General features: G+C 43.7%; 1 protein-coding gene across 5 annotated transcripts in view; it reads left to right on the forward strand.

The window, feature by feature from the left end:
* KANK1 (KN motif and ankyrin repeat domains 1) overlaps positions 1 to 7,366 on the forward strand; it is a 350,857-nt gene extending 343,491 nt beyond the window's left edge. For all 5 annotated transcript variants that reach the window (XM_063913934.1, XM_063913936.1, XM_063913938.1 and 2 more), the window contains exons 10-12: positions 631 to 831; positions 4,142 to 4,240; positions 6,531 to 7,366. In XM_063913934.1, coding sequence (XP_063770004.1) covers positions 631 to 831; positions 4,142 to 4,240; positions 6,531 to 6,596 — 366 coding nt within the window. In that variant the 3' untranslated portion in view covers positions 6,597 to 7,366. The remainder of the gene's footprint in view (positions 1 to 630; positions 832 to 4,141; positions 4,241 to 6,530) is intronic.
* The last annotated feature ends 11,673 nt before the right edge of the window (positions 7,367 to 19,039 follow it).

Below are 19,039 nucleotides of genomic sequence, written 5' to 3' on the forward strand. Positions count from 1 at the left end.
ACTTATTTTCTAATGAAGCTCTAGACACACACACAGATAGAGTCCTCCTGAGTCCTGTCCCAGTGTGTAAATAGTAGAGGCTGCTGCTATTTTTGCATGTGACCAGATAAATTATAGATTTTATTTTTCTATGTGTATTTTAAGGTTCTTTAAGTTGTCTTTGTTCCACTATAATTACATTTTATAAAATAGTTGTCTTTCAATTAGGTGGAGCTCTAAACAGTACCCAGGTATTATTAAACTATTAGTTTAAAGCTAATATAAATCATTGGGCTAAATGTAATGTGCACAATCCATACATCCCAACATGACCCATTCCAGAAGGGACAAAATTCTTGGAGTTATGATTACAACCACCTGTGTTGAAACACCTTTCTTATCAATGAAATAGTTCAACACAGGTGACTACAATCATATATTGAGAGAAAAATCCAGGTAGAGAGCATTTTTTCACTCCTGGAATGGGTCATGTTGGGAGGTATATACAATTATATACACAGCTGCCCCCCCCCATCCTTCCACCGGGGCCCCCCTGTCTAAAGTGCCCCGGGCACCCCAAAGGCTTAATCCGGCCCTGCTCAGGGCGCATGTGTATGTTATCACTCATGTGTATTTGTCTTCTGTTTCCAGGCAGGCCAGACAGCTCTGATGCTCGCAGTGAGCCATGGGCGGATAGACATGGTCAAAGCTCTCTTGGTCTGTGGTGCAGATGTTAACATCCAGGATGATGAAGGCTCCACAGCGTTAATGTGTGCAAGTGAGCATGGACACGTGGAGATCGTCAAACTGCTGCTGGGCCAGCCCGGATGTAATGCTGCATTAGAGGACAATGTATGTACATTGCTCTGTCACTGTAAAGGAATGAACTATTAGACTTACAATGCGAGCTGCTTTATATAATAGAGCTACAAATTAATTGTTGCAAATATGTATGTAAAAATCATTTCTAATCGAGATAAATGAGGTGAGATAAGGCTTTGATCATGACAGAGGACTTTTCTCCATTGCACAGTAATGTTTCCCACATGCAATTGGCCTGATTAATGCAGTGTGTAGTCCCATGCCTGTTAGTACTATTAGAGATGATGGTAAGTGCCACCAGGAGGTGACTGCAGCTGACCCTATTGGCCGGTCTATCCTGTCATCTTCTGTTACAGTGGTGGTTTACCGGCTGCTTAGCCCATATGCTGGACAGCATCTTGTACATTATGGCTACATGGTGACTGTGTGTGGCCAGCTAATGCCTACTAAGGGTCACCTCCGTGTAACTGTACAAGCCTAAAATAACTGACAGCGAAGGCCCATACTTTGCTTTGTCAGATACATATATTCCCATTCTGCCATTGGACTTTTTACAGAGACATTTATGACTGATAAAAAAATGCCTTTCCATATTCACCTCTAGTTAGTGGTTTAGTAGCGATCTAACAATCGCTAATTGTTGTACAATAAGAAATTCTTATATTCAACACAGCCATGGGGTCAATAGTTCTGGTAATCTGTCTTTTGTATGTCTCCCATAGGCATAGAATCCACAGATGTGATTGGGCTGCCTGTCAGATACAGCTGTCATTTTAGTGACATAAATATACAGCAAATATACAGCATGTGTATACAGAATATTAGTGATTAGACGAACGCCCTTTGAACAGTTCCCATAGCACCTTGCTATATGTCTCTCAAATACAGACTCCAGTCATTAGTAAGCATGTCTACTACAGCATACACCTCGAATTGACGTTACATAGCTCTGCACCTTTCTTTCGGAGAAGTATTATTATTATTATTACATTTTATTTATAAGGCGCCACAAGTGTTTCGCAGCGCCGTACAAAGGACAGTACAGGGAGACAAAACTTAGCATTACAGTAAATAAATAACAAATAGAGTACAGGTAACAAAGAGCACCACAATTCTCAAGACATAATACAGCTAAGATGTAAGTAGTGAGGGAGTGATCATCGTACTACTAGAGGCTGGTGGCCATAGATGGAGATGAGCCTTTATAAGCAGGAGAAAAAGTGGGTATAGATGGTCGCTGAGTAGGGGAGAGCTGTGAGTGAAATGTGTCTAACAATCTAGTGGGAAGGGTTGACAGACAGATGTCATGAGGTGCAAGCAGGCGGGAGGTAGCCTGATGGCAGTATGTAAGCAAAACTGAGATGCTCAAGGCATGAGGCAGGGGGATGGAGGAGCGGCCTCAGGACTAGGTTATGCGTCAGGAGGGTATGCTTTGATGAATAGGTTGGTTTTTAGTGCCAGTTTGAAACTTTGCACTAAGTACACTAAAATTCAGATGTGTCCTCATATATACTTGCTGCAGTTGCTCCAAACAGCCACTCTCAGCGCGCTAGTTCCTGTGAGAGACTGTTAGCATGAAGTGTTTCTTTTTTTTTTGCCATAAATACATCTTAGTTGCAATGCACTGTGACTAGGACACACCAAAAGACTGTTGATTAATTTGATATGCAACATGTATATTTGTGTGCAACTGAGTCTCTGCATCTATATACGCAGGTTTTTTCCAATACAAGTTCTGTTGTGCTTCATATACAGACTCAGTCACACACAGATATACAAGTGCAATATATCAAATTAGTCAGCACATTCACAGCACAATGTGACTAGGAAACACCGGGAGACTGAGATGCATTTGCGGCAAAAAAGACACCCGATGTTGAGGTCATTCTGAGTTGATCGCTCGCTAGCAGTTTTTAGCAGTCATGCAAACGCTATGCCTCCGCCCTCTGGGAGTGTATTTTAGCTTAGCAGAAGTGCAAACGAAAGGATCGCAGAGCGGCTTCAAAATTAAAATGTGCAGTTCCAGAGTATCTCCAGACCTACTCAGCGCTTGTGATCACTTCAGACTATTCATTTCTGTTTTGACGTCACAAACACGCCCTGCGTTCGCCCAGCCATGCCTGCATTTTTCCTGGGACACCTGCGTTTTTTCGAACACTCCCTGAAAATGGTCAGTTGACACCCAGAAACGCCCACTTCATGTCAAATCCTCTGCGGCCAGCAGTGCGACTGAAAAGCTTTGCTAGACCTTGTGTAAAAATACATGGGCCGTTGTGAAAGTACGTCACGTGTGTGCAGTGCGCCGTATACGCATGCGCAGAAGTGCCGCTTTTTCACTTAATCGCTGCGCTGCGAAAATTTTTATCTAGCGATCAACTCGGAATGACCCCAGTTAGCAGAGTTGCACAGGACTCAGCAGATCACTTGCGCCAGGCATCTCGTGCTGTATAATGTATTGATGCTAGATGTATGAGAACACATCTGTAACTGTCCTGACGGTGTGTTTTCTTGTATTGCTCCTTATGAGTTCACATACGATTGCTCCATAACCATCTGTTATCAACGTTTCATCCAAATATGCTAAAAAAAAAATCAGCTTTTCCTGTACACAATATTGCTTGTTCCAGTCCAACTATACTTTATATACGTAACACTAAGCATTCAGAGATGAATGTTTCTTAATTCTGCTGGCCACTACCATTTATTTGGCAATTGTGTTGCATAACAGTATTACTGTAGCTTGTGGTTGTACCGAGACTAGGGGCTAGATGCATCATCGCTTGGAGAGTAATAAAATGGAGAAAGAAAAATTACCAGCCAATCAGGTAATAACTGCCATATCGCAGGCTGTGTTTAAAAAAAAAAATGGTAGTTAGGAGCTGATTGGGTGGCACTTTTTCACTCTCCATTTTATCACTTTCCAAGCGATGATACATCTGGCCCTAGGTATAGTTATTACTGTCACATAGGCTCCATCACTAGCCATGATGGAAAACATTTCACACTACAGCCTTCCTGTATCAGTGTAACAGGAGCCTTGCTTCATTAGTATGCTGATGGAGACCGTGCAGCCGTCTCCTCATACAATGTATACAGGTCACTGCCTCACACTTGATCAGCATATTCATGCCCTGCTGTGAACAGTCCAATGATGTGATTGGCTAATAAAATGAGTACTCATGGACAAGCAGCAGACAGAGATTGGCTTAGGCTGCAGTCAATGTGTATGTGTAGACAAGTTAATAACAAGTTTTGTGAGACCCCTGTGATATGATTGTGTTAGATTAACAGCAATGTGCCCTGCTGTAATGTTTACTCTTCTTCTTTGTACTGCACTTAGGATGGAAGCTCAGCCTTGTCTATTGCCTTGGACGCCGGTCATAAAGACATAGCAGTACTACTGTATGCTCATGTTAATTTTTCTAAGACTCCATCACCAGTAAGTGAAGCCATCCAGTCAGAACTCTATGTGGAATGTAACATACTGTAGTTGCCTTAATTCCAACTGGTTATTTACATTGTCCTCATCTGCCCCTGCATGCACAAGAACTATCTAGCCCAGTGGTCTCCAACCTTAATTAGGGTGTGAGCTACTTTCGGAAAGTAAAACCTCTGAAAGGGCTACACCCAATGCGCGCACGTTCCTGCGAAAATGTGGGTGTGGCCTTACAACTGCAAGTATTGCCCCCCCCCGCATAGTGCCAGATACACCAATATTGCCCCCAGCAGTGCCAGATACACAAATAATGCCCCTCAGCAGTGCCAGATACACCAATAATGCCCCCAGCAGTGCCAGATACACAAATAATGCCCCTCAGCAGTGCCAGATACACAAATAATGCCCCTCAGCAGTGCCAGATACACCAATAATGCCCCTCAGCAGTGCCAGATACAATGCCCCCCACAGTGTCAGATACAATGCCCCTGCCAGATACAATGCCCCTACCAGTGTCAGATACAATGCCCCCCCACAGTGTCAGATACAATGCCCCCCCACAGTGCCAGATACAATGCCCCCTCAGTGCCAGATACAGTGCCCCCGCAGTGCCATATACAATGCCCCCCCCGCAGTGCTCACCGCTGCTGGTGACGGTGCTGCTCCTCCTGTATGATGGATGGAAGGGGAGGACAGCGCAGCGCGCCTCTCCTGTGCAGTCCGGACTCCGGGGAGAGGGTGGCAGAGTCTCCAGCGGCGCAGCGGCGGGCATTTGAAATATGGCGTCGGTAAGTGAGCCAATCAAAGCTCACTGGTTGGCGATCACTGATCTAGCCATCTTTTAAATTATGTTTATCGTCATTCACCCATATTAATTATTAATGCTAAAATAGATTGTAAGTGTACATGGGGTTTTAATAAATTGCATGATGAATCAATGGTACAGCGTGTGATCCATATGTGCTTTGTTAGAAACCCATGTACAGTGTCCATTTGTTTTTGCACTGGCACCACTAATGTCTGTGCTGTGCTTGGTTAGATAAATAGTGCTTATTACATAGGGCCTTACACAAATCCCTGTTATCTGCTTTGCTTTTCCACTAATTCTTCATTTCTTCACTTTTTCTCATTCACTGTTACTCATTTCTACTTATTTTTGCCTTTTGATACCTCTGTATGCTCTTACTTGTGACTGTACTTTTATTCAATTGTTCTCCAAGTTACAAAAAAAGCATAACTCATGTCCGTAATATGACTTTGTTGACCGTGGGCCTAATTCACTAAGAATTGCAAATGCACAGCTGTTTGCAGCAGCTTTGTGATTGCAATCCTTAGTAATGCAAATGCAGGATGCGATTGCATCTGAGATGAACTAAGGCTTGCCATCACAGGCGGCCTTGCAAGGCCTAGGAAACTGTGTCCACGATGTAGTCCTTGGCTACACCACTCCCAGAAAACGCCTCTGCCTGTCAATCAGGCAGAGGCACTTGCATACCTGCGATCACGTCGCAGGACCCGTTCTGTACATGCTCAGAACGAGTCCTGTGCATGTGCAGTGTCCCCACTATCGGTAAACTGCATAGAGGAAAGCGATCCTTAGTGAATCACCCCCTGTATTCGGTTTTTATGTTTCTTTCTAAAGATTAGATTTTTTTTCTTCCTGTTTAGTTTCTCTTTGTTTCCTAGTCATATACTTGCATAACTTTGCATGTTTTGGATGGGTCTGGGACTGAGGGTCGACAGCACAAAGGTCGACACACCTTAGGTCGACGCCAATTGGTCGACATACCTTAGGTCGACATGGACAAAAGGTCGACATGGAAAAGGGTCGACATGAGTTTTTTATGTTTTTTTGGTGTCGTTTTCTTCGTAGAGTGACCGGGAACCCCAATTAGTGCACCGCGTCCCCTCGCATGGCTCGCTTCGCTCGCCATGCTTTGGGCATGGTGCCTTCGCTTCGCTCGGCACACTTTACCGTTCCAATGGTAGTCCACGTCGATCGTTAAGTATGAAAAGGTTCAAAAAAAGAAAAAAATCGTGAAGAACTCATGCCGACCTTTTTCCATGTCGACCTTGTTCCTGTCGACCTTTTGTCCATGTCGACCTTTTGTCCACGTCGACCTAAGGTGTGTCGACCAATTGGTGTCGACCTTTGTGCTGTCGACCTGGAGTCCGGATACCGTTTTGGATATTTAAAAATCTGCCAGATCTGTTCCTTAGACCATATTTCCATTCTTGCAATTTAACTTCCAAAAATCTATGCTAATCTGTTTCCCATTACCTCTCTCTACAGGGGACACCCAGACTGGGCAAGAAGCTCCCGCCCAGTCCAACACAGAGAAGTCCATTTGACAGTTAATTAGAAGACACATTTTTTGCCATCTCCGACCTGCTGCTAACTGATATTGTGCTATCGACAGATACTGAATGTACTTGTCCTTGTGCCTGAATGCACCAGCAGACTGAAGCAATATATGTATATAAATTTCATGGAGAAGCCTGCAGTCTTAGAATTGGAACAAAGCTGTATGTTGAACATGAGCATGCTCCAACCTTTGGGCTTTCAAAGTTTATTATGAAACCCACCAAGACTTCTTATTTTTGAAGGAGGGGGAAACCGGACTCGATGACTAATCTAAGAACTCAAGACTGTCAAAGACCTTAGAAAGTGCCATAGTGCCTGCTCATTGTTTTCGGCTATATATTTATACTGACCCTAATCCCCACTCTCCATTCCACATTGAGGTATTATCTTCATGAAATGTATCCATATCCCTGGCTTGAGCTGGGCCACTGGTTGTTCCATTTTAGTTAAGTGTAGAAGAGCCCTCAGTAGATCTGAATGGACTAAGGAAAGCTGTCCTCTGGACTGTATGTATTATGTAACTTTTATATTAAAGGAAAACAATAGTATCTACAAATGTTGAGAAATTCAGTATTTTCTGCGTCTTTTTTAATCTGTAAAAGAAGATAAAGATACACGCACGAGCACATGTGCTGAATATATGTATAAATACTTTTAGTGCTATGTATTAATATCTGTATAATGTTTATAAATATCAAATGTCTAGATTACTCAGTATGTATGTCTCTTGTTGCAAAAATAAATAAGCTGTCCACTTCTCTGCATATTTATATAATTGTTCATCATGTTTCTTTTAGATTTCTTTGTTTTAAGCGTTTGAAGTGCCTTAGACTCTTGCCATACTATCTCAATAAACTTTATGTACTTTTCACTCATGCCATATTTAATCCTTAATGCACCCTGGTGTTTGGTTATAGAAAATATGGAGTATATGGGGGTATATAAATTGCCTGTCGTCATTTACCGTGGGCTAATTGATCCTCCGGGACTGTCCAATTAGCCCGAAGTCAGTCCAACGTCTGCACTTATCGTGGATTTTCTTTTGGGAGCTGCTGAGGTCCTCAAAAAATATCCCTGATAAGTGCCCTGCTTTTGCGAATGCGCAAGCGAAAATACATAGGTTATAAACTTATCACGGATCCTACCTGTTTTCGCCCAAAAACAGGTAATTTTTTGGGTGCCAAAAACGGGCTCAATTTGGATTGCTTAAAAATGAAATATTGCGGTAAAGTCCTGTTTTACCGCTCGAAAAATTATCGGGGCTAATTAAATTCCCCCCTATGTTGGATACTTTTATTGGCATTCCATGAAGTGTTACTTTGTGGAATTTCAAGTCAACTTCCAAATAGTCTAATCACTAGCAGAACTACAAAAGGTGCAGGTATTGTGGCCACTACGGTACATAAACTAGCTGTGCAGCGGCCAATTCTCATCCAACTGTGCATGTTCAAGGAAGGAAAAGGCTTTACTGGGTTCCTACGCAAATCTTCTTACCGGGCCCAGCGATGCACTGTCCTAGTACAAATCTATATATGTACACACACATATTTATCAGTGTACATACGAAACTGCTCCATGCATCGCTATTACAAATATCTCACCATTAACAGGTAAACATCATATATCTGCAGCATGCATACTAATATATGGATTTCTGTGAACTATATGGAAAGGTTACATTACAGATAAGGGAATACTGCTGGGTTAAAATGTTATACTGTATTTGCGTACAGCACGTTATTGACAGTGAAAAGTGCATGAAGGGCAATGCAAGAAAATAGGAGGGCTCAGTGACATTTGCCTATACAGTGGCTGCTTTAGTACATTTAGTATTGCATTTAATTCCCTAAGTAGTCATACATAATGATAATAATGACACTAAGTCATGTGTCTGCAAAACAGGAGCAGTTTATCTCCGGACTATTACTTATTGTAGACACATATTTATTGTACCGCATATGTAACGTGCAGCTAAGCAAAAGCTGTCACATCACTATATATATATAAACAGGTTGAGTATCCCTTATCCAAAATGCTTGGGACCAGAGGAATTTTGGATATCGGATTTTTCTGTATTTTGGAATAATTGCATACCATAACGAGATATTATGGTGATGGGACCTAAATCTAAGCACAGAATGCATTTATGTTTCATATATACCTTATACACACAGCCTGAAGGTCATTTTAGCCAATATTTTTTATAACTTTGTGCATTAAACAAAGTGTGTGTACATTCACAGAATTCATTTATGTGTCATATACACCTTATACACACAGTCTGAAGTTCATTTAATACAATATTTTTAATAACTTTGAGTATTAAACAAAGTTTGTGTACACTGAGCCATCAAAAAACAAAGGTTTCACTATCTCAGTCTCACTCAAAAAAGTCCGTATTTCGGAATATTCCGTATTTCGGAATATTTGGATATGGGATACTCAACCTGTATATATGTATGTATATATATATATATATATATATATATATATATATATATATATATACACACACACATACACACACACACACACACACACACACACACACACACACATACATATACTCTGTAGTATGGTTTCATTTGCTTTCTCTAACGTCCTAGTGGATGCTGGGGACTCCGTAAGGACCATGGGGAATAGACTGGCTCCGCAGGAGACATGGGCACTTTAAGAAAGAATGTAGATTCTGGTGTGCTCTGGCTCCTCCCTCTATGTCCCTCCTCCAGACCTCAGTTTGAATCTGTGCCCGGACGAGCTGGGTGCTTTTCAGTGAGCTCTCCTGAGCTTGCTGTGAGAAAGTATTTTGTTAGGTTTTTTATTTTCAGGGAGCTCTGCTGGCAACAGACTCCCTGCATCGTGGGACAAAGGGGTGAAGAAGCAGCCCTACTCTCTGAAGCTAGGTCCTGCTTCTTAGGCTACTGGACACCATTAGCTTCAGAGGGATCGTACACAGGATCTCACCCTCGTCGTCCGATCCCAGAGCCGCGCCGCTGTCCCCCTCGCAGAGCCGGAAGACAGAAGCCGGGTGAGTATGAGAAGCAAGAAGACTTCGAAATCGGCGGCAGAAGACTCCGGTCTTCACTGAGGTAACGCACAGCACTGCAGCTGTGCGCCATTGCTCCCACACACCTCACATACTCCGGTCACTGTAAGGGTGCAGGGCGCAGGGGGGGGCAGGGGGCAGCATTTGGACATCTTTTTGGCAAAAGTGAACATATATACAGTTGGGCACTGTATATATGTATGAGCCCCCGCCAAGAAAATACATATTTAAGCGGGACAGAAGCCCGCCGTCGAGGGGGCGGGGCCTCTTCCTCAGCACTCACCAGCGCCATTTTTTCTCCACAGCTCCGCTGAGAGGAAGCTCCCCAGGCTCTCCCCTGCAGATACATGGTAGAAGAGGGTAAAAAGAGAGGGGGGGCACATAATTAGGCGCAAAAATAAATATAACAGCAGCTACTGGGTTAACATTAAGTTACTGTGTTATTCCTGGGTTTATAGCGCTGGGGTGTGTGCTGGCATACTCTCTCTCTGTCTCTCCAAAGGGCCTTGTGGGGGAACTGTCTTCAAAAAGGGCATTCCCTGTGTGTGTGGTGTGTCGGTACGCTTGTGTCGACATGTTTGACGAGGAAGGCTATGTGGAAGCAAGAGCGGGAGCAAATAAATGTGGTGTCTCCGCCGACGGCGCCGACACCTGATTGGATGGATATGTGGAAGGTTTTAAATGATAATGTTAATTCCTTGCATAAAAGGTTGCAAAAAGCTGAAGCCTCAGGACAGTCAGGGTCTCAGCCCGTGCCTGATCCTATGTCGCAGAGGCCGTCAGGGTCTCAGAAGCGCTCACTATCCCAAATTGTTGACACAGATACCGACATGGATTCTGATTCCAGTGTCGATTACGATGATGCAAAGTTACAGCCAAAATTGGCTAAATCCATCCGTTATATGATTATAGCAATTAAGGATGTGTTGCACATCACAGAGGAAACCCCAGTCCCTGACAAGAGGGTTCATATGTATGGGGAAAAGAGGCAGGTGGTGACCTTTCCCCCTTCACACGAGCTAAATGAGTTATGTGAAAAGGCTTGGGAATCTCCAGATAAAAAACTGCAGATTTCCAAACGGATTCTTATGGCGTATCCTTTCCCGCCAACGGACAGGTTACGCTGGGAATCCTCCCCTAGGGTGGACAAAGCTTTAACACGCTTATCCAAGAAGGTAGCCCTGCCGTCACAGGATACGGCTACCCTCAAAGATGCTGCGGATAGAAAGCAGGAGGGTACCCTGAAGTCCATTTATACACATTCAGGTACCTTACTGAGGCCGGCGATCGCGTCGGCCTGGGTGTGTAGTGCTGTAGCAGCATGGACGGGCACCCTGTCTGAGGAACTTGATACCTTAGACAAGGATACTATATTATTGACCCTGGGGCATATAAAAGACGCTGTCCTATATATGAGAGATGCTCAAAGAGACATTAGTCTACTGGGTTCTAGAATAAATGCTATGTCGATTTCTGCCAGAAGGGTCCTGTGGACTCTGCAATGGACAGGTGATGCCGACTCAAAAAGGCACATGGAGGTTTTACCTTACAAGGGTGAGGAATTGTTTGGGGAGGGTCTCTCGGACCTGGTCTCCACAGCTACTGCTGGAAAGTCAAATTTTTTGCCATATGTTTCCTCACAGCCTAAGAAAGCACCGTATTACCAAATGCAGTCCTTTCGATCACAGAAAAGCAAGAAAGTCAGAGGTGCGTCCTTTCTTGCCAGGGGCAGGGGCAGAGGAAAGAAGCTGCACAACACAGCTGGTTCCCAGGAACAGAAGTCCTCCCCGGCTTCCACAAAATCCACCGCATGACGCTGGGGCTCCACAGGCGGAGCTAGGCCCGGTGGGGGCGCGTCTCCGAAATTTCAGCCACAAGTGGGTTCACTCCCAGTTGGATACCTGGGCAATAGATATTGTGTCTCAGGGATACAAGCTGGAATTCGAAGAGATGCCCCCTCACCGATACCTCAAATCGGCCCTGCCAGCTTCCCCCCTCGAGAGGGAAATAGTGTTAACTGCAATTCACAAATTGTATCTTCAACAGGTGGTGGTCAAGGTTCCCCTCCTTCAACAAGGAAGGGGTTATTATTCAACCATGTTTGTAGTACCGAAACCGGACGGTTCGGTCAGACCCATATTGAATTTAAAATCCCTGAACATGTACCTGAAAAGGTTCCGGTTCAAGATGAAATCGCTGAGAGCGGTCATCGCAAGCCTGGAAGGGGGGAATTTTATGGTGTCTCTGGACATAAAGGATGCATACCTTCATGTCCCCATTTATCCACCTCATCATGCGTACCTCAGATTTGTGGTACAGGATTGTCATTACCAATTTCAGACGTTGCCGTTTGGTCTCTCCACGGCTCCGAGAATATTTACCAAGGTAATGGCGGAAATGATGGTACTCCTGCGGAAGCATGGGGTCACAATTATCCCATACTTGGACGATCTCCTCATAAAAGCGAGGTCAAGAGAGCAGTTGCTTATCAGCGTAGCACGTTCTCTGGAAGTGTTACGGCAACACGGCTGGATTCTAAATATTCCAAAGTCGCAGTTGATTCCTACGACTCGTCTGCCTTTCCTGGGCATGATTCTGGACACATAATTACCCTATCCCCCAAGGCCAGGGTGTCTCTCCTGTGGTGGCTGCAGAGTGCTCACCTTCTCGAGGGCCGCAGATTCGGCATTCAGGACTGGGTCCTGGTGACCACGGATGCAAGCCTCCGAGGGTGGGGAGCAGTCGCACAGGGAAGAAATTTCCAAGGTCTGTGGTCAAGTCAGGAGACTTGCCTTCACATCAACATCCTGGAATTAAGGGCCATATACAACGCCCTACGTCAAGCGGAGACCCTGCTTCGCAACCAACCGGTTCTGATTCAGTCAGACAACATCACCGCTGTGGCTCATGTAAACCGACAAGGCGGCACAAGGAGCAGGGTGGCAATGGCGGAAGCCACCAGAATTCTTTGCTGGGCGGAGAATCACGTAAGCGCACTGTCAGCAGTGTTCATCCCGGGAGTGGACAACTGGGAAGCAGACTTCCTCAGCAGGCACGACCTCCACCCGGGAGAGTGGGGACTTCATCAAGAAGTCTTCACGCAGATTGCAAGTCGGTGGGAACTGCCACAGGTGGACATGATGGCATCCCGCCTCAACAAAAAGCTACAGAGGTATTGCGCCAGGTCAAGAGACCCTCAGGCGATAGCTGTGGACGCACTGGTGACACCGTGGGTGTTCCAGTCGGTCTATGTATTTCCTCCTCTTCCTCTCATACCCAAGGTGCTGAGAATCATAAGAAAAAGAGGAGTGCGAACAATACTCATTGTTCCGGATTGGCCAAGAAGGACTTGGTATCCAGATCTGCAAGAAATGCTCACAGAGGACCCGTGGCCTCTTCCTCTAAGACAGGACTTGTTGCAACAGGGGCCCTGTCTGTTCCAAGACTTACCGCGGCTGCGTTTGACGGCATGGCGGTTGAACGCCGGATCCTAGCAGACAAAGGCATTCCGGATGAGGTTATTCCTATGCTGATAATGGCTAGGAAGGATGTGACAGCTCAACATTATCACCGTATATGGCGAAAATATGTTGCTTGGTGTGAGGCCAGGAATGCCCCTACGGAGGAATTCCAGCTGGGCCGTTTCCTTCACTTCCTACAGTCAGGAGTGACTTTGGGCCTAAAATTGGGTTCCATTAAGGTCCAGATTTCGGCCCTATCCATTTTCTTTCAAAAAGAGCTGGCTTCTCCACCTGAAGTTCAGACGTTTGTAAAGGGAGTGCTGCATATTCAGCCCCCTTTTGTGCCTCCAGTGGCACTTGGGATCTTAACGTGGTGTTGAGTTTCCTGAGATCCCACCGGTTTGAACCACTCAAAACGGTGGAATTGAAATATCTCACGTGGAAGGTGGTCATGCTACTAGCCTTGGCTTCGGCTAGGCGTGTGTCAGAATTGGCGGCTTTGTCACATAAAAGCCCCTATCTGGTTTTGCATCCGGATAGAGCAGAATTGAGGACCCGTCCACAATTCCTGCCGAAAGTGGTTTCATCTTTTCATATAAACCAACCTATTGTGGTGCCTGTGGCTACTACTGACTTGGAGGATTCCGAGTTGCTTGATGTGGTCAGGGCTTTGAAGGTTTATGTAGCCAGAATGGCTAGGGTCAGGAAAACAGAGTCTTTGTTTATCCTGTATGCTTCCAACAAGCTTGGTGCTCCTGCTTCAAAGCAAACTATTGCTCGCTGGATCTGTAACACGATTCAGCAGGCTCATTCTGCGGCTGGATTGCCGCTGCCAAAATCAGTTCAGGCCCATTCCACTAGGAAGGTGGGCTCTTCTTGGGCGGCTGCCCGAGGGGTCTCGGCATTACAGCTGTGCCGAGCGGCTACTTGGTCAGGTTCAAACACTTTTGCAAAGTTCTATAAGTTTGATACCCTGGCTGAGGAGGACCTTGTGTTTGCTCAATCGGTGCTGCAGAGTCATCCGCACTCTCCTGCCCGTTTGGGAGCTTTGGTATAATCCCCATGGTCCTTACGGAGTCCCCAGCATCCACTAGGACGTTAGAGAAAATAAGATTTTACTTACCGGTAAATCTATTTCTCGTAGTCCGTAGTGGATGCTGGGCGCCCGTCCAAAGTGCGGACTTCTTCTGCAATACTTGTATATAGTTATTGCTGCAATAAGGGTTATGTTATAGTTGCATCAGGGTTGAACTGATGCTCTGTTGTTGTTCATACTGTTGACTGGGTAAGTTTATCACAAGTTATACGGTGTGATTGGTGTGGCTGGTATGTATCTTGCCCTGGATTACCAAAATCCTTTCCCTGTACTGTCAGCTCTTCCGGGCACAGTTTCTCTAACTTAGGTCTGGAGGAGGGACATAGAGGGAGGAGCCAGAGCACACCAGAATCTAAATTCTTTCTTAAAGTGCTCATGTCTCCTGCGGAGCCCGTCTATTCCCCATGGTCCTTACGGAGTCCCCAGCATCCACTACGGACTACGAGAAATAGATTTACCGGTAAGTAAAATCTTATTTTCTTTACTATAAGCATAAAGTGGAACATAGGTCACTATATTGTTCTTGATTGGTATTGTTGGTATACATAGAGAACTACAGTATACTGATCTTATAAGTGCCATCTCCGAAAGTCTGTAATGCCCCAGTCATGAAATTGGTGAAGGAAACAAATGCCTCTGACAGTTCTGCAACAGTTTTCACAGCACCTGTCACTGGGCCTCATTCAGAGGTGGCACTAATTATGCCGTCACTGCATCTTTGTACGCGGTACTGTGCGAAAATATGCAAAAGCTGCAGGAGGTGTCTTTTGTTAATAGACGCCCAGTGCCGCTGTATGACACGGCAGGCCAAGATCTGCACACGCACTGTGCGGCTCCTGCAAATGTGCAGATTCAAGTGAACATTGATTCACTGTATATCCCTGAAATAGACCCATTGTTCCAATTTTCAGTGGATCATTGTAATGAAGTTTCCGTATTCTTGATGCAGAAGTAATCAGTCATGTGAAAGGCATAGCTGCAGAGTAGACATGAAGTTATCTGCCCAAGTTATTATTTTTAAATAAAATGCTCTTTTTTTCAATTGTAGATTGTATTACAGCCAGGTTGAGTATCCCATATCCAAATATTCCGAAATACGGAATATTCCGAAATACGGACTTTTTTGAGTGAGAGTGAGATAGTGAAACCTTTGTTTTCTGATGGCTCAATGTACATAAACTTTGTTTAATACACAAAGTTATTAAAAATATTGTATTAAATGACCTTCAGGCTGTGTGTATAAGGTGTATGTGAAACATAAATGAATTGTGTGACTGTAGACACACTTTGTTTAATGCACAAAGTTATAAAAAATATTAGCTAAAATGACCTTTAGGCTGTGTGTATAAGGTGTATATGTAACATAAATGCATTCTGTGCTTAGATTTAGGTCCCATTACCATGATATCTCATTATGGTATGCAATTATTCCAAAATACGGAAAAATCCGATATCCAAAATACCTCTGGTCCCAAGCATTTTGGATAAGGGATACTCAACCTGTAATTGTTTTGCAATTTCCCAACATGATACACTGAGTTTGTGGTGATCCTGCCAGAAATTATATGAATTTCATCTTTAAAGAAAATAAAGAAAAAGGATGTATGCTAAGAATTTCCTGTTACCCTTGTCAGCATTTACAACAATTTTGGTTGTATTAAGAGAAACATTTTTAAACTCATCCAATCTGGGAATTTCTCAGTGTGATTGTCAGGTTCTGACTGGATGTTACACCAAACAGTCACTTATATGAGAGAGCGCATAAAGATTTTAAACCATTTTTATTTCATATTAAAAAATATATATAAAATTCAATTCTAACATCAATATATGCATGAACCTGCCAAAGGCCTTTGGAACAATATAATTAATATTGCAACACACAAAAAATACCTATCATTGATTAGAAGACCAGGTCAGTCCAAAACTAACACTTATCACCAGCTGCCACTTATTTGCATAATGGGCTTCAGGATTCCTTATATTTCACTTAGTGGCTGGAATACAACTTAATGTCCCGCATCAGTATATTCCAAATCCTTTATCCACAATGTGTAAGTGTTGGTAATACTTGAATTTCATATATTAAATTGTTATTCAAAAAGTGCTGCTGCAAAATTCCCCCTTTAGTCCAAGATTTTATTCAGACTGTAGGACTTTATATAATTGTATGGCTAGGCTTGATTTTCCCTGCAGGGAACGGACTCCCATCCAGTGACACAATACCATTCTTGTGTCACTGGATGGGAGTCCGTTCCCTGCAGGGAAAATCAAGCCTAGCCATACAATTATATAAAGTCCTACAGTCTGAATAAAATCTTGGACTAAAGGGGGAATTTTGCAGCAGCACTTTTTGAATAACAATTTAATATATGAAATTCAAGTATTACCAACACTTACACATTGTGGATAAAGGATTTGGAATATACTGATGCGGGACATTAAGTTGTATTCCAGCCACTAAGTGAAATATAAGGAATCCTGAAGCCCATTATGCAAATAAGTGGCAGCTGGTGATAAGTGTTAGTTTTGGACTGACCTGGTCTTCTAATCAATGATAGGTATTTTTTGTGTGTTGCAATATTAATTATATTGTTCCAAAGGCCTTTGGCAGGTTCATGCATATATTGATGTTAGAATTGAATTTTATATATATTTTTTAATATGAAATAAAAATGGTTTAAAATCTTTATGCGCTCTCTCATATAAGTGACTGTTTGGTGTAGAATCTGGTAACATTTCAGAATACTAATTGGGAGCAGCACCTAGATTTTAAGCGGTGTGATCAGCTAAGTAAAGTGATACTGTACGGAGATTAATTTATATTTTGTTTTCTATACACTTGCGCCTGAATTAATATACACGCACGGACGCAGGGGCAACCACAATTAAGTTGGGCCCTTTACGCACGTGCGTGTGTATATTTGTGTCTCTGACTGGATGTAACTGTATGTTTCCCTCACAATGCAAGATTTTTGTACAATTCAGTCAAAATAAATCCGATTATTTGTATTGATCATGCTGTCTGAAAATTATTTCTGTTACGTTTAGTGTTAGGATTTCTGTAGGACTTGTAGACAAGTATAGGGTGACGTGAGGGTACAGGCTTTAAGAGTAGAGATTATTGATCTTTAAGGGATTCAAATGGGATGTTCATTAAACAGAAAAGAAAGGAGGGAGAGTAAGAAGCAAAATCTAAGAATTGTACCCTTCTGTGTACTTTTACATGCCTGAATATTATAATAAAGCAGGGCGTTGTATGTGTATCAACACTGAACTCAAACATACGTTTTTCGAGCTTTGAAACAAAATGTACAAAAAGCAAATGCAAAATAAGCAACATGTGAAAAGCAAGATATGAGAAAGTTATAATACAAGGACGTACAGGTAGATAAGCTATAAGCAGACAAAAATACAAAAGGAGAGAGGGCCCTGTTCATGACAGCTTGCAATCTAATGGCAAAGGGTGAGGAGGAGAACACATTGCATAACAGGTACAATACATTAAACCATTTATGCAAGTACAACTTGTGTGACAATGCATCAGTTTTGAGCAATATGTAGTGAAAACAGTGGTGCTTTTATTTGCCACTAGTTACCAGCCCGTCAAACTAACGGAACAACATAACAGTAATGTCAGCGCCGGCGGCTGTGCACACCTGAACAGAGCAACAATTGAATTGCTCCATTGGATGCCATCTAGTGGCTGCCGGTGCACAAAACACTTGAATTCCCCCCATAGAGGTGGGGAGCGGTATTAGCCTCTTATTATATAGGATACTGATCTAATTGTGTGCAGTCTTGTCATGTTGGCACCTCAGGTTTAAGGGCCCACAGAAATGGAGATTCTGATAGACCTATTTTGGTCATGTTTTAGCTTGTCCATGCTGTAGATTGACGTAGCAGGTAGGAGAGCTTGCAATTTATCTGCTTATTCAGCCGAACAGGGTGCACATGAAACTTCAAATATTTACTAAATTCTTATACTCCAGGGTCAGTAATCAGTGTTCCCTGCAATACTAAGGAAATTACTTCTCTCCAGAAACATTATCATAACGAGTCACGACATGTCTCCTGTGGCATGGGAACCCACCTTTATTATTGCCAGGTATTTATATAGCGCACACATATTCTGCTGCGCTTCACAGACAATATTTTTCCCATTCACATCAGTCCCTGCCCCAGTGGAGCTTACAATCTATATTCCTTAACACATGTACACACACACACACATTCACGCTAGGGTTCATTTTATGTTAGGGGCCAATTAACCTACCAGTATATTTTTGGATTGTGGGAGAAACCGGAGGAAACCCACGCAAGCACAGGGAGAATATACAACCTCCGCACAGTTGGGGCCATGGTGGGAATGGAACCCATGACCTCAGTGCTGTGAGGCAGTACTGCTAACCATTACACCATCCATACTGCCCATTTCTCTGACGTCCTAGTGGATGCTGGGAACTCCGTAAGGACCATGGGGAATAGTGGCTCCGCAGGAGACTGGGCACAAAAGTAAAGCTTTAGGACTACCTGGTGTGCACTGGCTCCTCCCCCTATGACCCTCCTCCAAGCCTCAGTTAGATTTTTGTGCCCGAACGAGAAGGGTGCACACTAGGGGCTCTCCTGAGCTGCTTAGTGAAAAGTTTAGTTTTAGGTTTTTTATTTTCAGTGAGACCTGCTGGCAACAGGCTCACTGCATCGAGGGACTAAGGGGAGAAGAAGCGAACTCACCTGCGTGCAGAGTGGATTGGGCTTCTTAGGCTACTGGACACCATTAGCTCCAGAGGGATCGAACACAGGCCCAGCCATGGAGTCCGGTCCCAGAGCCGCG

This window comes from Pseudophryne corroboree, chromosome 1 (genome assembly GCF_028390025.1).
Source record: "Pseudophryne corroboree isolate aPseCor3 chromosome 1, aPseCor3.hap2, whole genome shotgun sequence".
Lineage (NCBI taxonomy): Eukaryota > Metazoa > Chordata > Amphibia > Anura > Myobatrachidae > Pseudophryne > Pseudophryne corroboree.